At 38.2% G+C, this 20,440-nt stretch overlaps 1 protein-coding gene and 1 pseudogene across 1 annotated transcript; one reads left to right on the top strand and one right to left on the bottom strand.

The window, feature by feature from the left end:
• Nucleotides 1-12,100: 12,100 nt before the first annotated feature.
• On the top strand, nt 12,101-13,082 carry LOC112196137 (protein DMP2). The gene has a single exon (XM_024336441.2). The coding sequence runs from the start codon at nt 12,195-12,197 to the stop codon at nt 12,795-12,797; it is 603 nt and encodes a 200-aa protein (XP_024192209.1). The 5' UTR covers nt 12,101-12,194; the 3' UTR covers nt 12,798-13,082.
• Nucleotides 13,083-13,481: 399 nt separating this feature from the next.
• Nucleotides 13,482-19,344, bottom strand: LOC121052857 (annotated as a pseudogene).
• Nucleotides 19,345-20,440: the final 1,096 nt, after the last annotated feature.

Below are 20,440 nucleotides of genomic sequence, written 5' to 3'. Positions count from 1 at the left end.
AAATTTCGTTTGGAATGCAGATTTCAGAGAAAAATTAATGAGGAAATAGATAAAGGAGAGAGAAATCAAATCGGTATTAAGGATTTCATACCTCGGGTATGCTTTCTCAAAATTTCTAGGGTTTTACTAGACTTGTGGGGTTTTGAATCAGCTCCGAGTTCTGAGTCTTCGCTCCAATAAGCACGACGGTTCGCCAACATTGCTTCAGAATCTGTACCTCCAAGGGAATGAGTTATCCGGCAAGTTTTCGCCCAGGTTGACTCGGTTGGAGAGGCTGAATCGACTCGATGAGTTTTCCGGTGGAGAGGTGAGATTTTGGTTAGAGAGAAAAGTGAGTGTTTGGGAGAGTGAGGTTTTGGCTGTAGGTTTTGTCAAGAGAGTGAGAAGCTGTCGAGTGTGAGCCGAGTCGAGAGAGGGTTTTGGTTTTGGCTCTGGGTGTGTCGAGAGTGAGGCGCTGTCGAGAGGGTTGTGGATTTGGATCTGTTTTGTAATTTTTGTTATATTTTTGCTTAAGTGTCAAGGTTTCAGGTCCGACCCTATCAATTTCGACAAGGACTCATACAACAGATTTTTGTAACAATGTGGTCTGAATGTAGCCATTTTAAATTTAGGATTGTCTCCTAATAATTTGACTTCCCTCTTTGGAGAGTTGGAGAAAAATGGTGGTAGGAAATCTGCCTCCTTTCTATCAAAACATTAATCAGACCACATTTTTATTGTTTCTTATTGTGTGATTAATACATATTGGGGGGAAAATATGGGGTTTGAGATAGGGTTTGGCACCACATACATGATGGGAAACTTGCCGCTCAATTTTTTTAGGGTCATACAATAGCTCTATTCTTAAACGTCTTCTGAACTAATTCATAATTCCATATCAGACGACGGATTATATAAAAATGACGTCCAAAAAATTAAAAATCAATCAGACAATGGAAAACTATAATGCGTCGTCTGAAAGGCGTCGTTTGATTCAATTTTTGTAGTAGTGTCTTGTAAAAGATCAAGAACGTATTTTCTTTGGTTTAGAAAAAGACCTTTCTGAGAAGTGACCACTTCCATACCAAGAAAATATTTCAGAATGCCCAAATCTTTCAAAGCAAACCTATTTCGAAAGGATTGCTTGAGAGTATTAATCTCTTCAACATTGTCACTTGTCACAATTAAATCATCAACATAAATGAGCACCACAAGCTTACTTGTTGAACCAATCCGAACAAACAAGGAAGAATATGCATTGCTTCTTTGAAAACCAACTTCCTCAAGTACTGAACTGAGCTTGGCATACCAAGCACGAGTCGATTGCTTTAAGCCATAAATAGACTTGTGAAGCTTGCATACTATCTCAGGATCATGAGATTGAGGATGACCTGGAGGCAACTTCATATAAACCTCTTCTTCAAGATCACCATGTAAAAACATATTTTTTACATCCATTTGATATAGAGGCCAAGCATGATTGACTGCAACTGATAACAAAACTCTCACTGTACTCATTTTAGCAACAGGAGCAAAAGTCTCCTTGTAGTCTACTCCATATGTTTGAGTAAAACTACGAGCTACCAAACGAGCCTTTTGTCTCTCCACAGAACCATCAGAATGAAGCTTCGTTTTGTAAACCCAACGACTTTCTATAGCTTTCTTCCCTTTAGGAATTCGAACAACACTCCATGTATTATTGTCATGAAGTGCTTGAAGTTCATCTGCCATAGCTTGCTTTCCATACACCAAGCTGATTAGCTTCCTCAAAAATTTGAGGTTCATGAGTACAATCAAGAGCACTTAGAAAAATAGAATGAGCAGAAGAGAAATTCCTATAAGATATAAAGTGTGTCATCGGATACCTTGCAGTGTAGGTTTTATAGTCATTGAGCTTTAACGGAGGACCTCATTCTCGTGGAGGATTTCTACGAAGAACAACTGCAGGTGGAGATACCAAAGGGTTTCTACAAAGAATAACTGCTGGTGGAGAGGAAGGCTCAACAACATATTGCATATCAATTTCTGAATAAGAGATTACAGTTGGAACTTCTTGAACTGGAATATCAGGATTGATAGATGAGTTGCAATCCTCATCAACAGGGAGATTAGGATTGATATCAAGATTGATAGGTAAGTTGCAATCTTCATCGACATGAATATTAGGACTTGGAAACGGATCAAATAGAAACTCCCCCTGACCAGTATCACATGATTTCTTAGTGAAATAGGGAGTTACTTCATCAAATCTCACGTCCCTGGAAACAATAAGCTTCCTAGTAGCATAGTTGTAGCATTTATACCCCTTTTGAGTAGATGAATATCCTAGAAAAACACACTTATTGGCACTAGGATCAAGTTTATCACGTTGATGAGCTTGAATATGAACATAGCATGTGCAGCCAAAGACCTTTAAGTGAGACAGATCAATTTTTCTACCTTTCAACACTTGAAGAGGAGATTTGAAACCAAGCACTCTACTAGGAAGTCTATTGATGAGATATGTGGCAGTGAGAACACCTTGAGACCAAAATTTTTTTGGAACATTCATTTGAAACATAAGAGCTCTGGTTTTTTCAAGAAGGTCTCGATTTTTTCTTTCGGCAATCCCATTATGTTGAGGAGTACCAACACAGCTTGTTTGATGAACAATGCCTTGTGTGCTCAAGTATTGGGACATGTTATTGGACATATACTCAGAACCATTATTGGATCGTAAAATATGAATAGATGATGAAAATTGAGTGGTGACAAGATTATGAAAATCCTTAAAAACATCCACAACTTCACTTTTTAGTTTCAAAAGATACAACCAACTAATCCTCGTAAAATCATCTACAAAGGTTACAAAATACTTAAATCCATCATAGGACTCAAGAACTGGACCCCAAATGTCTGAATGCATGATTTCAAAAGGATTACTAGCCCTAGACAAGGAAGAAGTAAATGGTAATCTAGAGGATTTTGATAAATGGCAGACATCACATTGATTAGTTGCCTCGCACATATTTGGAAACAAAAAAGACAACACTTTCTCAGAAGGATGAGCCAAACGTTGATGCCACAGGTGATGATCTTGTGCTAAACTTGAACTAGCTTGAAAAGCCTTGGAGACAAAAGAGTTTTTTGACAGATAATAAAGTCTATTCAACAAGAAACCTTCACCAATCTTCTTCTTGGTGATGAGATCCTAAAATATAACATTATAAGGAGAGAAAATGACAAGGCATTTTAAGGTATGTATAATTCTTCCGACGGACAGAAGTTGAAAAGGAAAGGAAGGAACATAAAGGGCAATTGACTCAATGAAACCAGAAAGTAGTTTTACTTTTCCTTTTCCCAAAACAGAAACTCCTTTGCCATTTGCTACTGAAACTTTAAACGGAATAGACAATTTTTCAAAATCATGCAAATTTTCGAGCTTATTTGTCATGTGATCCGTAGCTTCTGAGTCTATAATCCAATAATCATCCATAGCACAAACATTTAGAGTAGTTGAGAAGGATTTTAGAATAGCTAAAGCTTCTTCAAGAGGGACACAGTCAGTTTCAGCAAGAAAACCAGCAAACTTCCCAAGGAGTGCAATGTGACCTTCAATCCCAGCCATGGCTGTTTCTTCACCTCCACCATGCATCTGCTTCTTGCTAAGATAGGTAGCAAATTCATTGATTAGAGTAGTGGGATTGGAGGTGAAGTTCAGCATACCCTCAGAAGGAGTAAGCTACTGTAAGGTTTGCTTTTGGTGGATTCCAACCCTTTTGAGGACCTTTGCCTTCCTTTAGAAACTTCGGCTTTTGTTCAGGATGGAGAACCCAACATCTATCCTTAAAATGTCCAACACCCTCACAGTAGCTGCATTTCAAGTCTGGTCTCTTGCCTTTGTACACCTTAGCTTCAACTTGCCTGTGATTAGAAACATAAGCTCTAGTTTCAGACACACTTGTCTTGATCTCCATATTCATCACCTTTTTTCGAACCTCTTCTCTTTGAATGGTAGCACACACATTGTTGAAAGATGGCAACTCAGCATTCATAAGAATATGACTTCTTAAATCTTCATACTCTGAGTTTAAGCTTGCAAGGAGTTGAAAAATCTTGTCCTCCTCAGCTCTCTTTAACAAAATACTAGCCTCGATAGTATGAGGTCTATAAACATCTAGCTCATTCCACATGCTTGTAAGACTACCAAGATGTTGAACAAAAGGCTTACCTTCTTGTTGAAGATCAGTAATATCTAGTTTGAGTTGAAAAACTCGAGCAGCATTATTCTGATTTCCATACATCTCTTTAACATGTTTCCAAAGATGCATAGCAGACTCAGAAAAACTGAAAATTTCTGCTATTCTACTCTCCATAGAGTTGAGTAGCCAAGACATAACCAACTGATCCTTGCACAGCCAAGAGTCATATGTAGGAGAGTCATCTTTAGGCTTTTGTATGACTCCAAGTGCAAGTGTAACAGCTCTAGCCCAAGAAAGATAGTTGAATTCATTCAACAAAATAGAACTAAGACGTTGGTTTGGATTAAACTCAACATCGGAGGACACAAGAGGCTCCTCACCTTTAGAACTCTATTTCCCTGCCATGATAAGCTGACAAACTCAGGAACTCCACAAGAACAATTACAGAGTCAGGCCTTGAATTCCTGCTCTGATACCATGAAGAAAACAAGACAGAAACTTTGTGGAAGGTTTTCTGATATTACTTCATTAATTAAACTGAATACAAGCTTTTCCTATATATACACAAAGAAGAGAAAAAGAAACAGAAAAGCTGACCCTTAATTTAAGGGATAGCCCACCCATAACTTAGCTAAACTACTCTAATAACTAAGGTAAGCTCTCAACAGTAAAAAAGTAAGGCTAATGACAGTGAATAGAAGCATCCATACTGCAACCATACTTCCAATAAAAAACGACAGTGACTAATATTGAGGTTAGGGCCCGTTTAGAGGCACTTACACGTATGTCAACAAGAACTGAATTGGCCGGGCGTGTAGGTTTTCATTCTCTGAAATGTTTATGGCAAATACAAAATTATATGATTGAGGTTAGAGAGAGGCTTGGGGTGCAAGTTTTACAGAAAGGAGCGAAAAAAGAATTGGGCAGCTCACTTAGTTGCATCCCATGCAAAAAGTTGTGCTTGGCGAGGGAGTCTACACCTGTGCGCCTCTGCTCAAGCTATTGAATTAGATGTGAACTCCTCTTTTCATCATTAAAGTATGAGCCTTTTTTTTTTTACGAAGGTATTTGGACTGGGGGAGGGGGAAGGTAGCCCACCAGCCCAGGAACATTATGAACTACCTATAGCCCGTATGAACCTAACTAACATCTAAGTTCAGCACTCACGCTGGCCCAATGTTTTTCATCTTGAAAGTTTGTAGGCATTTGGCAGTTAAACTCTTTGGAAGCTGACACTTTCACTAGCATCACATGGATCCTTCAAGACCCTACTACTCAGCAACCTACCAATGAGGGACTTGTGAGTATTGGGCCTTGAACTTAAGCGTTTCTATTTATACATCTAAAATTAACATTTTCACTTTTCTTTTTTGAAAAAAAAAAAAAAAAAAAATTCTACCAGTTGTTGTGGGCTTGAAGTCATATAAAAATATAAAATGACTTTATCAACTCATATAAAATGACCAGTAAATATATAAGACCACAAAAAAAAAAAAAAAAAATATCTTACCTTCAACTCCATTGTATTTGACAACCGGTATTTAAAAAAAAAAAAATTTAAAACTTTTTCTGCCCTGTTGTTGTGGGCTTGAAGTCTTGAAGAAGCAATAACGAATTTAGAAAATAACTTGGAAACATACTCAAATCATGCGAATAGAGTATAGAAAAAGTGCTTTAAAAAAGTGTACTCGCCTTTTCATTTGCATTTTGGAACCAATAGTTTTTTCTTTGACCTCTAACCTAAAGCATGCTTGTTCTTACAAAAAAAAGAGTCAAATAAACAAAATAAAAAATAAATAAAATTAAAGCCTGCTTGTGCAGATTTTTAAAGCTTTCGTCATCCTTTTTTTTTTTCTTTTCCTTTTGGGTATGATTTTTATCATCATTTCTGGAATCTTGATCTAAGTAGTAAGAACGAAAGTTTTTCAATTTCAACATTGAAAGAAAAAATTGTGGGAACTTTCTGATGCTAAGATGATGATATGAATTCCTTTAGTGCACTCCACTTCCTCTTCATGAGGTTTAACATCACTTTCAAAAGAAAATTTGGTCTAGCTTGCATTCTAAAACCTGGGTTAGATGCATTGCCATCATTAGCAGCAATACCTCTCTTTCTCTCAGCATATGTGCTCTTATGCCAAGGATTTGCTCAGTTCAACGGCTGAAGCCTGAAGGATGAGAGTGGAAGGAGGACTACGTAGCTGCTTGGCTGCTTTCTATTGATTGAGAGCCTCTACCATGGAACCTTGAGTTTGGTATAAGATTTTATGGGCTAAGAGCATTTTTAGCAGACTCTATCTTGACTTCTTAGATATTTTAGAGAACATGTTTAGTTTTTTTTAATATTTTTTTTATCAATTTTAGCAGCTGCACTAGACTCCTAAATAGCTTTCTATTTTAACTTTTAGCTATCTCGCTCTTAAATATAGAGAACATCTGTGAGATGAGGCTCTTTATTATTTTTGTTAATTTAAAATATTTCTTTTAAGTCATTCTATATAATTTATAAATATATTTAAACTATATTTTCTTCATGCAATAAATAATGTAAATTCAAATTTAGCTAAAATAGAGAGAACTGATACAGATGTATTTCTAAAGTATTGGCAAGCCAAAATGATTTTTTAGCTACCTTAGCTAAAATTTAAAGATACTCCAAGGCCCCGTTTGGAATTGCTTTGCTTTTAAAAAAAAAAAATCAGATTTTGTTCAAAATTTTAGATTTTATTATGTTTGGTAAATAAATAAAAAGTAGCTTTAATTGAAAGTTATAGGTCACTGGCAGCAGATTTTAGAAGCAGCTTAGAGGTTGTTTTTAGAAGCTGATGTGGATCAAAACACACTCTGCAGTTATTTTATGTACTGACAACACTTTTAAAAATATTATTTACTAAACACTAAACTGTTTTAATTCACAGATGATTATTCTCACAACACAGCAGCAGCAGTTTTTTTTTTAAAGTCACAGCAATCCCAAACTAGCCCTAAGGGTGTTTTGAGAAAACTAGGGAGGTTAACTTAGCATATTAGGTATTTAAAAAAGTAAGTTGGAGGTCTGATAAGTAGACAGATCTAAAAATGTTAATTTTTGCGGTATCAAAAGAAGCAATCAACCATAGAATTTTTCCCTTTGGACTAAATTTGACATTAAAAGAAACCGAGCTACTTACCTAAGATACAATTTGTAAGGGACAAGCCAATTTGACAGCTGAGAATAAATGTATATTTTAAAGTTGTTGTAAGTATAGACTATGATCTTTCAGCACTGTGTTGTAAAGATTTTTCAATTCCTAAGTTGGTTGAGCTATTTTCCACGGAAAATTAAGTACCATAATGAGTGAATGATTATATTGTTCATGATAATTGTTGGGCGGCCTGTAGTTCATAGCAACTCGGCAACCAATTTCTTCCTTCTCAATTATACCAAATTCTATATCTAGCTAAAAAGTTTTAATGTCCAACTAAAATGCTGCCTAGCACTACATCATGCATTGTCAATAAAACGAAAAATTGAAAAAGATAAGCAATGATATCATAACTGAAATGAGTAAAGCTAGCGAGTGCTGATATCATGGAGTATGTTTCATTAAGTCTCCATATCAAACACGACACACCAAAACAAGAAAAGAGCTAGTTAGACCTCTATATATAGAAGGGTAACTGTTTGGTTAATTAAAGACATAATTCCTTGCACCAGAGTGTTTGGTTCTTTGTATAGCGTCGGTAGCTAGGATATGTACATAGATTTATAATAATTAGGTCTAGAAACTAGATTTTTGGGTGTAAAGAGAAATATTAAGAACCGCATTAGATAATGATAGAGAAGTTTGGACCGAAGTTTGAGTGCTGATACTTTGAATCTTAAGAAAGAAATGTTTACCTTGATGATATGTTTACCTACTGGAATGAGGAAAAGATGAATCAGGATTCAGGAATAAGTTGCCCAAATGAGTTATATTGCTAGGCGTCGTTATTATATTTAGCTATGCTTGTCTTCGTCTGACGGTCATTTTCAAATTCTAGGTGTATCCACGAGTATTTAGTAATAGTAGTAGATCGATCTCTACTATTTCCCCAATATACTAATGTAAGGTCACTAGATAACAGCCTTACAATAAACGCATATGTTTTATTTTTGGGACCCTCACCAAATTAATGCCTAAATCTGAGCAAATATGAACCCACTTACTCCAGTAAGAGATTAGTGTGTTCACTTACTCCATTTAAAAGTAAAAAGACTATTTTGAACAAACTCTCGCTATAAAATTAAAAGCATGCCACCCTCTCTCTTTCATCTGCTTCCCGAGCCTGTCGCCGGAGGTCTGCACACTCGCCACAGCCGCTGGCCCTCCTCATCATCCCAGTCAGCAACAGATCTGCTCCTCCGCCGCCGTCTACGGCTCAGCTCCCTAGTCAAGCAACCTCCACGTGGTCCGATTGCTGTCGCTCTTAACGATCACTGAGCCGAAATCGCCGCCGTTGTCGTCTTCATCGTCGAAATAGTTCAGGGATGCACAGTTGTCGCATCGCTGTTGTTTCTGGTCTCACTCGGATTCAGAGTTGGAATCATCGTCATTGTGGATGACTACGGTGGAGTAGAGGTCGGGTTTCGGCTGGATACTTCATGTCCAGTGAGGAGTGCCGGTCGGATCCATTTTTGAGTGGGTAAAGGAGCAAATCTGTGAGTTAGATGTTAAAGAAGAAGAAGAAGAAGAAGATGGACATTAGGTACGAGTGTGCTGAAGTTGAAGCCGGCTGTAGAGCACGATGATGATGATGATACTTGTTCCGTAGTACTGGTCTCTGCAAATTTTGGTGGGATGAAGACAATGGAGTTGGAAATTAACAAAGAAGAAAACTCATAGGGCCATGGAGTCATACGTGGTAGAAGATCATTGGTGTTATGTTTCTCTAGTACATATTATATGCTTGGTTTGGTAATTTTGTGACTTTTGACCAACAAACTTTTTCAAAATTGACTTGGCAATTATGATGTATAAGCAAATGATTACATTTTATGTTTTGAGTGGTTTATTTCAATGTTTGCTGGAATGGACATTAATCATTGTAATTTTACATGATTATTGCCTCTAATAAATTTTTTATTGCCCCTCAATAAAAAATTTGGCAATAAAAAATTTATTAGGAGGCAATAAACTTGTTATTAAGGGGCAATAAACTTTTTATTGGGGGACAATAAACTTTTTATCAGGGGCAATAAACTCTTTATCGGGTCTTATTAAAGGGCAATTATATTCTCCCGCGACTGTTGACCGGAGTCTCGCGACGGGTGACCGAAATCAGGTGACCAGTGACCGGAGTCTGGAGATCGTTAAAGTCTCCGATGACTTCTCTCTATCTAAGTGACAAAGGGAGGGAAAAGGGAGGGGAGGGGGCAAAATTGTCTAAAAAATAAACAAAAAACAATAAATAAATAAAATATTTAATGGGGTATTAGGGCAAGAAAAATGTAATTTGTTGGATAAGTAGGCAATCTTTATAAGATGTTTGGGTAAATGAGATTAATGTAGCTCAAATTTGGGTAAATGGACATTTTCCCTTTATTTTTTGAAGAGATAACGCATATGCTTTAATTTGAGTAGTTATATATAGTTTTTGTTCTTGATGACTGCATATATTATATATAGAGGAGTCATTGTAGGCAAAATCTTCAATTATAGTCTCCCACACGCTTCTTCTAAAAAAAAAAAAAAATAGTCTCCCACACGCTTCGGTCGTTTACCCTAAATATAATACATGCTAAGATCAAAGTCTGAGAAAATTGAAGTGTAAAAGGTTGACAATACATTTGGTTCAATTAATTACCTAATCAGTCTTAAGCTCCTAAGTCCACTAATATCTTCAAATCAAGTTCGATGTTCAAGTAACTTGTGTTGTGCAGCAATGATCGAGGTGGATGAATTTAATTAGGCACATATACTACTTTGAGTGGATTAATTACAAATATTTGCTACAAGTTAGGTAAAATCATATCTTGGTCTTTGACGCAGTCGGAAGTAACCTGAGTTTACAAACAATAAACCCTAAAAAGATAAATCTAGAGTCCACCAGAGAATTTGAGAAAAAACTCTCATTTTATTAAAATTGATATGATAAACCGATCCTAATACAAAACTTGATGGTGCTTATATAGGCATCCAAGACCTAAAATTGTAAGATCCTAAAGAATCCAAATTTAAAAGGAAACTAAAAACCTAAAATAAAAGAATTCTAAAACAAATGTAAAACTTGCCTAAAAATATTAAATCCCGAATCGGATGATTAAAACGACATATTTTGGCCTAAATCCGTTAGGGCTCACAAAAGTGAGTCTTGAAGATTTCGTCGTTCCCATTCCAGAAAGGTATCATGCGTCTCAAACGGACATTTTGGCAAAAAATTGATCAAATCTAATTCACAATTAAAACCTGACTCAAAAAAACCTGAAATGTCCAAAACCAAATTTTCTTGGATATTGTAGCGGCTAGTAACCTCTTTATGCGTGAATTACTTATTTTCCAATCACTCTTTTTGATTCCACGCCGCTCCTTTATTTTTCTAGTTTTCCAGCTAAACCAGGGCCATTCTCGTCCTCAGGGACGGAGCCACTATAAGGGCTGTCTGGGCTGTAGCCCAAGGGAAAAATTGGGCCAAAAACTGCCAAGTAGGGGTATAGCCCAAAAAAAAAAAAAAAATAGTGATGCTTTGCAATTGCTGTCAGTCCCGAGCCGAGTATGGAGTGCTCTCACTCTCTCCCTGAGTTCAAATCGATTTCCACCTTCCAGAGTTCCAGGCTCTAGCCACCGAGCCACCTCCCTATTCAGAGTTTCAGTGCGCTTGAGCTACCTCCCCTGAGTTTCAGTCCACCGAGCCACCTCCATTGCGGTCTGCATCTCTGGATTCTCTGCGACAGTGCAACTCCCGCTCCTTGAATTCTTGAAGGCTTCAAATCTTCAATCCCTGAATCTCAGATTCTCAGGTAAACACTGTATACCCAATACCCATGCTAAGTTGCTGTCTTGCTGATGATGTTTGAATCGTGAATTCGTGATGTTTGGTGTTTAGGGTGAGGTCGTAATTGGGAATTGGAAATGGCCGAATGGGTTGATGAATGATGACTTGATTTTGATAATTGGGAATGGGTTGAATCGGTTGATGAATGGTGATGTGGAGTTTGATGTTTGGTGTCCAGATTCCACATAATTGGGATTTTGGTGATTTTTTTTTTTTTGGCAAGGGTTTTTGGGTGTCCAGATTCCACATAATTCCACATAAATGAAAGATAAAACCATCAAATACAAATCATGTAGTAATCAAATGATTGAATACCTTTCCATATGAATGCAGATGGTTCCATGACAAACTTAATTCTTATGCACCAAACCTCATGCCAAATTTGCTCAAGGATTCAATGGATTATTCAAACATTACATTAGTTAGAATTAATAATTTGACATAGAAACCACGATTTATGATTTTGCAGATCAAGGACAAGCTGGCGGAGTTGGCTGAGGAGGTACGTAGAAGAGATAAGGATGCTCATATTCCTACCGGAAATATAGACACGAAGGAGTTTGATAAAAAAAAAACCCGCAAATATTGGAGATATGTCATCTCCTCCGTGCACTGAGAATGTCATCTGGTACATCCTTGAAAAAGAGTTCTGCGCAAAATATTTGTTAGGCTAAAATTAGCCCAACCCTCTGAGGAATCCCGGCTACGTCCCTACTCGTCCTACATCAGTCTTTTAGAAATCTCAATCCTCATTCCTCTTTAACCTTGGATTAGAAAGGAAGCCCTCCCTTTCTAAAAGTAAAAGCAAGCTTTCCAATCCAACACGACAAACACACCATTTATCATTTAACGTGAAAGCAATCTTCTATCCTAAAACAGAAACCAACTCCCTCGCTCTTTCTCTATAAATCAGAACAAATTTTGTTGCGAGAACCATAATACAACACAGCATTATCAAACAACCCTGCAACTCCCTCTTAAGTCTCTAGCATTCACAAGTAGCATCCATTCCTTTCCCAAATGGGGGCTTCATCCAGCGCTTCATCCAAATCCAAGAAATCCACCAAAAGCAAGGGTGTCAAAGACATTGCATTAACAGGTGTAGGCAACCTCATCAAGCTCCTCCCTACCGGCACGGTATTCTTGTTCCAGTTCCTCAACCCCGTTTTAACCAACAATGGCCAATGCAACCTCCCCGTCAACAAGATTCTAAGCGCCATTCTCATTGTCGTTTCCGCCTTCTCTTGCTGCTTTGCTTCCTTCACCGACAGTTACACCGGCAGTGATGGACAAACTCACTATGGAATTGCAACAACAAAGGGCCTTTGGCCCTCAACCAGTTCTGGCTCTGTGGATTTGTCTGCTTACAAGCTTCGGGTTGGGGACTTTGTGCATACCTTCTTTTCCTTGATCGTGTTTGCAGTGGTATCACTATTGGATTCCAACACTGTGAGTTGCTTCTATCCTGCGTTTGAGTCCAGTGGGAGGATCTTGCTCATGGTGTTGCCTCCTGTAATTGGCACTATTTCTGGTACTGTCTTTGTTGTGTTCCCTAATAAACGCCACGGAATTGGGTACCCTTCTTCAAGTTCAGATTCTTCAAAAGACTCTGACGACTCCTAGTCTTCCATATACTACATACAACCTGTTGCATCCCAAGTTGATTCACTTACAAGATACTCCTAGTTTGACAGTTGCTAAGAATGAATGCATGCTTTGATCGGTTTGGTTTTCCATTTATACTTTCCTTGTGTGTTCAGTAGTTTGCCGAAGTTTCATTGATTATTCATTTTCATCCATTCGAGAGTGTGTAACAAGTTTATAAGTCCTATGCACTGAATTTTTATGAATTGTATGGTGTCGGGTACTTAAGGACACAAGTATATATGGTGGACCATTGAAGCCAAAGTTGTGCTTATGTTGCAGAGGCCTATAGATTTCCTTATTTGCCCCAATCAAAATCTACCGTCTACTACAAGATCTACATGTTAAAGAACACAAGCATAATTCCTCAAATAAATAGATAAATTAAAAAACACAGAAGCAACATGGGCATGACGTGTAATTCTGATCAATAATTTCATTGATTATAAGGGACAACAAGAACAATACTATAATCCTTGCAACTGCCCTTGCATCTTGCATGTAAGTACAAACCAAAGCAAAGTTGAGATAGTTTTACATATGCAGTTATGCCAATGCAAAATCTCCTAATTCTAATTCTCCACGAAGCGAACTCCAAATTCCAATAGTAAATTGCAACAAAACCCTTGGCACTAAGGGTACGTTTTACTAGAGATTCTTCTGTTACCCGTCATGCATAAGGTCACAAGCTTATGTTGACAATCCAAACCATTTCCACTACTGAAGACGCTTGAAGTTATCTTACACCACTAAACAATCCATCCAGAAGGTTAGAAGATGGATTGTCATTTGCACTCTTGTCAAAGAAACTAATAGAATTCTGCTCTTTTCTAGATTTTCGCTCTTTGATCAATTACAGAATCTGCTGTTTCTGCAAAGAAACTTCTTCTTGTCTGCTTTGCAGGTTTCTCTGCCACAATGAACTTGTTCCCATCACGGGTTCTCTCAGGGAAGTCAGCCCAGACTGAAAGATAGACATGGGTTAGAAGTTTCAGAAATCGTGCACAATGAGGAACTTGAAAACAGAGAATCTAGTCCATCATTAAAGGTACTATAAAAACCTTAATTGTTTGAAAAATTACATGCAGTGGGCATAGTCCAAAAGAAACTGTCCAATATTGTTTGTGTGTCCGCTAGGAACTTAAACTCAGAGTGCAATAATCAAATTTAAAAGGAAAGGAATATGCTGGCATTCATAGACTGGCATACTATAGATCAATTTTGGTAATTAAAGAATTTGAGTAATCATATTGAGAGAAGCTTGTTCCAATTGCTTTAGTTAAGACTTAGAAGTTACAACTAAAGGAGGAACCTAACTCCTAACGTCACCTCTCCCTTAAAGGGGTAGTGAGAGCTAAGTCAGAGGTGCATACGAAGTTCAGATCATACGGTAATGGTAGGAGGAAGTAGGAACCAGGATCTAAATAAGGAAAAGCACACAAAGAACTAGATCATTAGTATTTACATTAGTATTGAAGACCAAGAGTAAAGAAGAATAATTAAGTACGGTGTTATATACATCTTCGATCATAATATTCACACCAAATGACATAAACAGAACAAATTCATATCATTATTGATAGGTTACCTCCAAACTGATGCAGGACAATAGAAGCTGCGACAGTAACATTCAAGGAAGCAGTGCCGTCGTCCCCATACTGTGGGATATACACAAAAAAAAATCACATATCTCACACTCCTTAGCAGAATGGCCTGTTCCCTACAAACAAAAAGGAGACAAAGATATCATGCAATGTAAGCTTCAATTGCAAATGCTTGCCAAGTGAAGTTTAACCTAAACAATTCAAACATAGAACACGAAAAGCTAACTTGCACCCTTCTCAAACCAACAAAACATATCAAACAAATCAGAGTCTCTATCTCACTGATTTAGAAGAGAAATTATACGTAGTGTCGTTATCTCTCATTGTCCCAAATAAGGATGTGTGACCAGTGGCGGAGCCAGAAATTTAAGTGTACTGGGGCACGATGATTTCTGCAATAGGATTTAATTTTAATTTTCTTTTCAAGTATTTTAATATCTCTTTTAAAGAAAAGTTTATAATTGACACAAGAATTGGCAGACAATTGTTATTAATGTTAATAAAATATTTTTTTAATAATTTCTGCATTAGACTTGAAAATCTGAAAAAAAAAAAAAATATATATATATATATATATATATATATATATTAATGTCAAAAGTGTTTAGGAGTTAGAGGTACTCTCTATTATATTTAGGTCCAAGACATTCTTTGGTCTAAAAACCAAAGAAGATGCCCAAGGTGGGTATCGAACCCGCAACAACAAAGTTGAAAGCATTATGCTCTACCCAATTGAACCAAACCATCTTTCATTCACTCAACTTGTAATATATAATATATACCTTCTGAAAATCATAACTAGGGCACGTGACCCAGTGTGCCCCTGCCTCCCTCCGCCCCTGTGTGTGACCCACCAGCACGGAGCCCGCATCATTGTGAGAGAGCCAAATCTAATCTCATACAATTCACTTATTGATATTTGAATGATAAAATATGCTACTAGTCAACCAAATCTGTTGGTTGGTCTAAAGTTGGAGGGGCAATCCTTAATCAAATATTTAAAAGATACATCAAGCACTTGAAATCTGGGTTTTTTTATTTTTTATTTATTTATTTATTTATTTTTAAATGGTGAAATAAAACAGCAACAAAACTATTTTATTCCCCTCAAAAACAAAAAAAACAAATTATTGTCCAGTCTCCGTCCGACGGCGTATCTATGGACGCCGTTGTTGGACGGAATTTGTTGTTGATTGAATGGGGTTCCCAAGATCGGGGTGGTTTCGCTCTCGATCGAAGGGATTGGTGTTTGGAGGTAGGAGGGGTCGTAGACGCCGGATGGCTGTGTTTCAGTTATGGCTGGATGAGGTGGTGGTTCGCAGGCGGATGGGCTGAGGAGGCAAAATCGGTGGAGGCGTATCGCAATCGATTTGGACGCGGATGGTGGTCAAAGGCTGATATGTTCTGGATTGGAGATGTGAGTTTTCCCAATTCCAATTTGGGGAGGACAGTGTGTCGAGCATCGTTGTTTGACTGGCTGATTGGGAGCGTGTAGGCGGTGGCGACCTGAGGCAGGTGGTGGTCCGATGCAGGCGGGGCTGATCCGAGGCAGGGGATGGCAATTTGTTACAGAGAGTGGTCTGTTGCTGGCAAGGAATTACTACAAGTGGTGATCCAACGCGGGTGGGAGTCTGATGCAGGCGGCGGTGGTCCGTTTCCGGCAATGGCTGCTCGATGCAGGCGTTGTCGATCCTTTGACGGTGTTGGGACAAAAGGGGGTGTGGCGGCCCACAGAATGGATGTCCCTTGTTGGGATGAAAGGGGGTTGAGCTGGGTTTCATGTTGGTTGGGCCCTTGTTCGTGGGCAGTTATTACTAGTTTTTAGGGTTTGTTTTTTTTTTCATTGTTTTTTAGCAATAAGTTTTAGCTGTTGGGTCGGGTGCATTGCATTTTTTGGCATAGACAATCTTCTCTTCGGCGGTGTAGAGGTCATTCCTGTTCTGGAGTTGGGTCAGCAGCGGTGGTGAAAATGTCTGGCGGTGGCATACTGGCATAGACAATCATCCTTGGCCTTCTAGTGGGTTGTTCCTCTCTGATTGCGGGTCGGAGGTGATGGCAATTTGGAGCTTTTGTGAATTGTCGGTGTTGACATTTGGGTGGCAATGGTATTGGGTTTAACTTAGTCTTAGGTCTGACGGTCCAGCATCTCAATTTGGTCTGGATCGAAGTCACAACGAGTGTAAACTTGGTCAATCAAAGGCAGGTCAGGAGGACTTTGGGTGGCGAGTTAGTGTTGACAAAGTTGTATGTCAAAGATTCACTACTCCTACGCATATTGTCTTTGCCTTTTAATTGTTGTGCAAGTCTTAAGTCTGTAGTTGAGTCGGGGCCTCTTTGGCTCTGTCAATCAGTCATTTTGAAGTTTCAGTGTGAAGTCCAGTGGCCATTTTTGTGTATGAGATGTTGCCAAAACTCATTATATCTAGTTCATTATTAATGAAGTTTCTTCTTGATCAAAAAAAAAAAAAAAAACACTTGGAAATTTGGTTGGCAATTTCACAACTTTCTCAAAGATTTTCTTGACTCATTTAGCAGTATATAACCACCCAAAACTAGAAAGTTTGAAAAGTGTTTTCTTAATCCAACAGTCCAACACGGATTTTTCTTGAGCTACTAAGCAAAGTACTCTTCCATAAACATAGAATGATTGAAAAGTGCAAAGAAAGAAAGCAACTCTTTTTGGAGTTTGGAATATGAGCACAGAGCATCTCCAAAGATCAGAATCTGAACTCAGGGCCGACATCCATTACCCAAGAAAACTTTCTCAAGAGGGACTTGGGAAATACCTGTGTCAATAGTTCAATACCAAACGGTCAAGTTAATTTGCTAGCACCAGCTCATTCAGAAGATTGCCAAGTCTTATAAAAATCACCACCAATAATTGCTGTAGAGACCACATGTTTCATTCGAACAGTTGAAGCACATATATCCATTGGTAATACTAATGGTTTTGATAAGACAATGAGGGTGTGACTCACACTGTCAATGGGAACTCCATGTCTCCTGCACCAAGCAACAGTGATTCTAGGATCAATCAATGTGGTTGTTGGCAATTTATTCACTATTTCAATGTCCTCATTCTGACTGATAATAACCCTTTTGATACTTGCAATCCGATATGTCATTTGAGCTATCTTCTGCTCTAACCTGTATTAAAATGAAAAATTGCAATGAGCCACCATAGCATCCACACAAGATGAAAAGTTGGTGCAAATTAGAGAAGCAAACAAATGAAATTACTCTTCCCGGGCCGAGTCTCTCTTTCATTTTCCATAAGATCTGTCGCTAGGGACTTTTCTTCTTCTACCCCGTCCAATTATGCTTTCAGTTCTGTCAAAATGTCCTACATCCCAAATAGAAATGGACATGCATTTTAGTCAACAATATTATTAGGTTTTCACGCATGAGCACAAGATAAATTTTCATACATTACCAGAAGCTCGTAAATCTTCAGCATTTACCTAGGGGTTTGTTCACTATCAGTCTTTGAGATACTGTGCCGATGATTACAAGTGATAGCAACCTGCAATAGAGGTGGCAAACGGGCCGGCCCGGCCCATTTTAAGCGGGCCTAGTCGTGCTTCGTGCCGGGCTTGGGCCGGCCCATTTATTATCGTGCCGGGCTCGTGCCGGCCCATTTACTTAAACATTAAGCCCGGCCCGGCCCATGGCCCGAGCCCATATTGTGGCGGGTCGTGCTCGTGCCGGGTCAATAACGGGCCGGTGCCTACCCATTATAAAGCACGATTTTAAAATCTTAATTTGAACAAATAAAAATTAATTTTATTTAACTATTTAGAAAATTAAAATAAATTAAGTTCTACAACGTTTTTCTTAATCTTAGCTTTTTAAGATTAGATTTCTAATAATTTTTTATATTCCACTATAAGAAAGAAAGAAAAAAAAACTCAAAATATATTGTTTTTAGTATATTATTGTGAGATTAATCTTTATTAATATAATGAAGATTTAGTATCTATTATTATTTCCTTCAATCTATAGTTGTATTATTATGAGATTAGTCTTTATTAATAAACATATATTTAATATTTAGAAAAAATACTTATGTCAAAACAAGGATATAATGTTTTGTTTCATTATTTTGACAATATAAAAGAAAGCATTGGTGGAATTGTCATGAGATTTTAAATAAAAATGTCTCATATTCAAATCTCATCATTGTAGTTTTTTAATATATTTTTTAAAAAAATGAAATTTTGTGTTTGTAACGGGCCGGCCCACAATATGTCGTGCTCGGGCCGTGCCGGGCCCATTACGGGCTCGGGCGGGCCGGGCCAATGGGCCAATATTTTTAGGCCCAGCCCGACCCGTTATTCTAACGTGCTCGGGTCGTGTCTGGCCACTAACGGGCTTGGGCCATGCCGGGCCGCTTTTAAGCGTGCCGTGCTCGTGCTTAGTGGCCCGTTTGCCACCTCTAACCTGCAAAGTGAAGTGGCAATAGTTAAGCATCTATCCCGCAAAATTGAGAGACCAATAGAACCACACTACAAAAAATAATTGCAATGGCTTCGGAAGTTTGCGTCTGCACACTTTTGCCTTCGCCAAAGACTGGCATTTCGCTTCGGCAAAGCTACACCGTTGTACGTCTTACAACCGAGTAGATATGTCGTCGCATGGGGGTAGCTAAAGATTGGAACTTGGCTTCGGCAAAGATTAGTTGTCGCAAGGTATGAAAAGTTTACCACTACAACATACATGTCGTCTCATAAGAACTTAAGAAGGCTAAGATGCTACGGGATTCTTTTAAGAAAATCTGATTTCGAATCGAAAAAGCCCCATTTTCTTCAACCCTCATCCTCTCCCACAACCCTCTATATCCTTTTCTCCGTTCTTCTTCCAACTCACCAAATTGAGGTTCGAAGAGCTTGGTTGCCATTGGGTTGATCTGGATCCAGATCCATGGCTTATTCTTGTTTGTGTATTTCAATTAATTTCCTCGATCTCCTATCATTCCTTTTCCATTATTGTTGAACTCTAGTCAACTAACATGCTTCAATTTCATTGGCTGGGTTTCACTGCGAATTCCCCTTTCACTCTAGTTTGCTAAATGAGAAGCCTCTAATCTGCCCTCCCCCCATCCTTTATCACGACTATTCTCTGGGCATCCAATTTCACAATGAAAAAATAAAACCCTAGATTTTTGGGGAAAATCAGAGTGAATGTCAAGGACATCTTGGGTTTGCTCAAAACCATGCATCCCTTGTAGCGAGAGAAGAAATCACGGCCTCGCAAGGAGTCTCAGTGCAAACCCTATGGCATTTCACGAGGTAATCTCTAATTTCACTTCAATTCAACTAATTTTGATTTATTTGATACCAGTTTTCTCAAATTTTGATGTAATAAATGGTGAATTGAACTGATGGCTTGTGTTTGGCCTTGTTGATTTGTAGGTCTATACCTTAATTGGCGGTGTGCAGTCGCAGCTCAGAAAAGGCCCTCCAACCAGTTGAGAAGGTTATTAGGCTTTCTGATAGTTCATTTACTCACATTTGTAATGCAAAAGATATTTGTATATGGCAGTATGCATTCTTGAGCTGTCTCGGATTTGAATTGCTAGTGGTAGGTGTTGGCAATGGCTTCCTTTTACAAATTCTGCACGAAATGATGACTTACAGCTTTTACCATTGGGTGAGTTTTTATACATTATGAAGTGTGCCTCCTAATGCTAGTTCTGCTCAGAAGATGTTTATGGTAACACCTACTTTGCAGATTAGAGTTGTCAACGGTGTCCTGCCTATTGGTGACTATTCCTTTGCTAAGAATAACAAGGTAAGTACAGAGTAACCTCAACTGTGCTCGGAAGTGGCCTCTCTTATTATAGAGTTGGAATTCTTACTTTGTATCATCTCATCTGTGAATATCTAGCTTTTCTTATTTGTTTATCTATTCTTTTAAATTTTTGTGTATTTGTGGATATTTGAAGAGTCTGAGAAGCAGGGGCGGCCCTGAGGTAGTGCAAGTGGTGCGGCTGCACTAGGTCTCCAATCTCGGGAGGCC

This window comes from Rosa chinensis, chromosome 4 (assembly GCF_002994745.2).
Source record: "Rosa chinensis cultivar Old Blush chromosome 4, RchiOBHm-V2, whole genome shotgun sequence".
In the NCBI taxonomy this organism is placed as follows: Eukaryota; Viridiplantae; Streptophyta; class Magnoliopsida; order Rosales; family Rosaceae; genus Rosa; species Rosa chinensis.
This window is presented reverse-complemented; position numbering and strand designations above follow the sequence as displayed.

What these genes read in the sequence shown, in the direction of transcription:
- LOC112196137 (XM_024336441.2), top strand. Translation starts at nt 12,195, where the DNA reads ATGGGGGCTTCATCCAGCGCTTCATCCAAATCCAAGAAATCCACCAAA.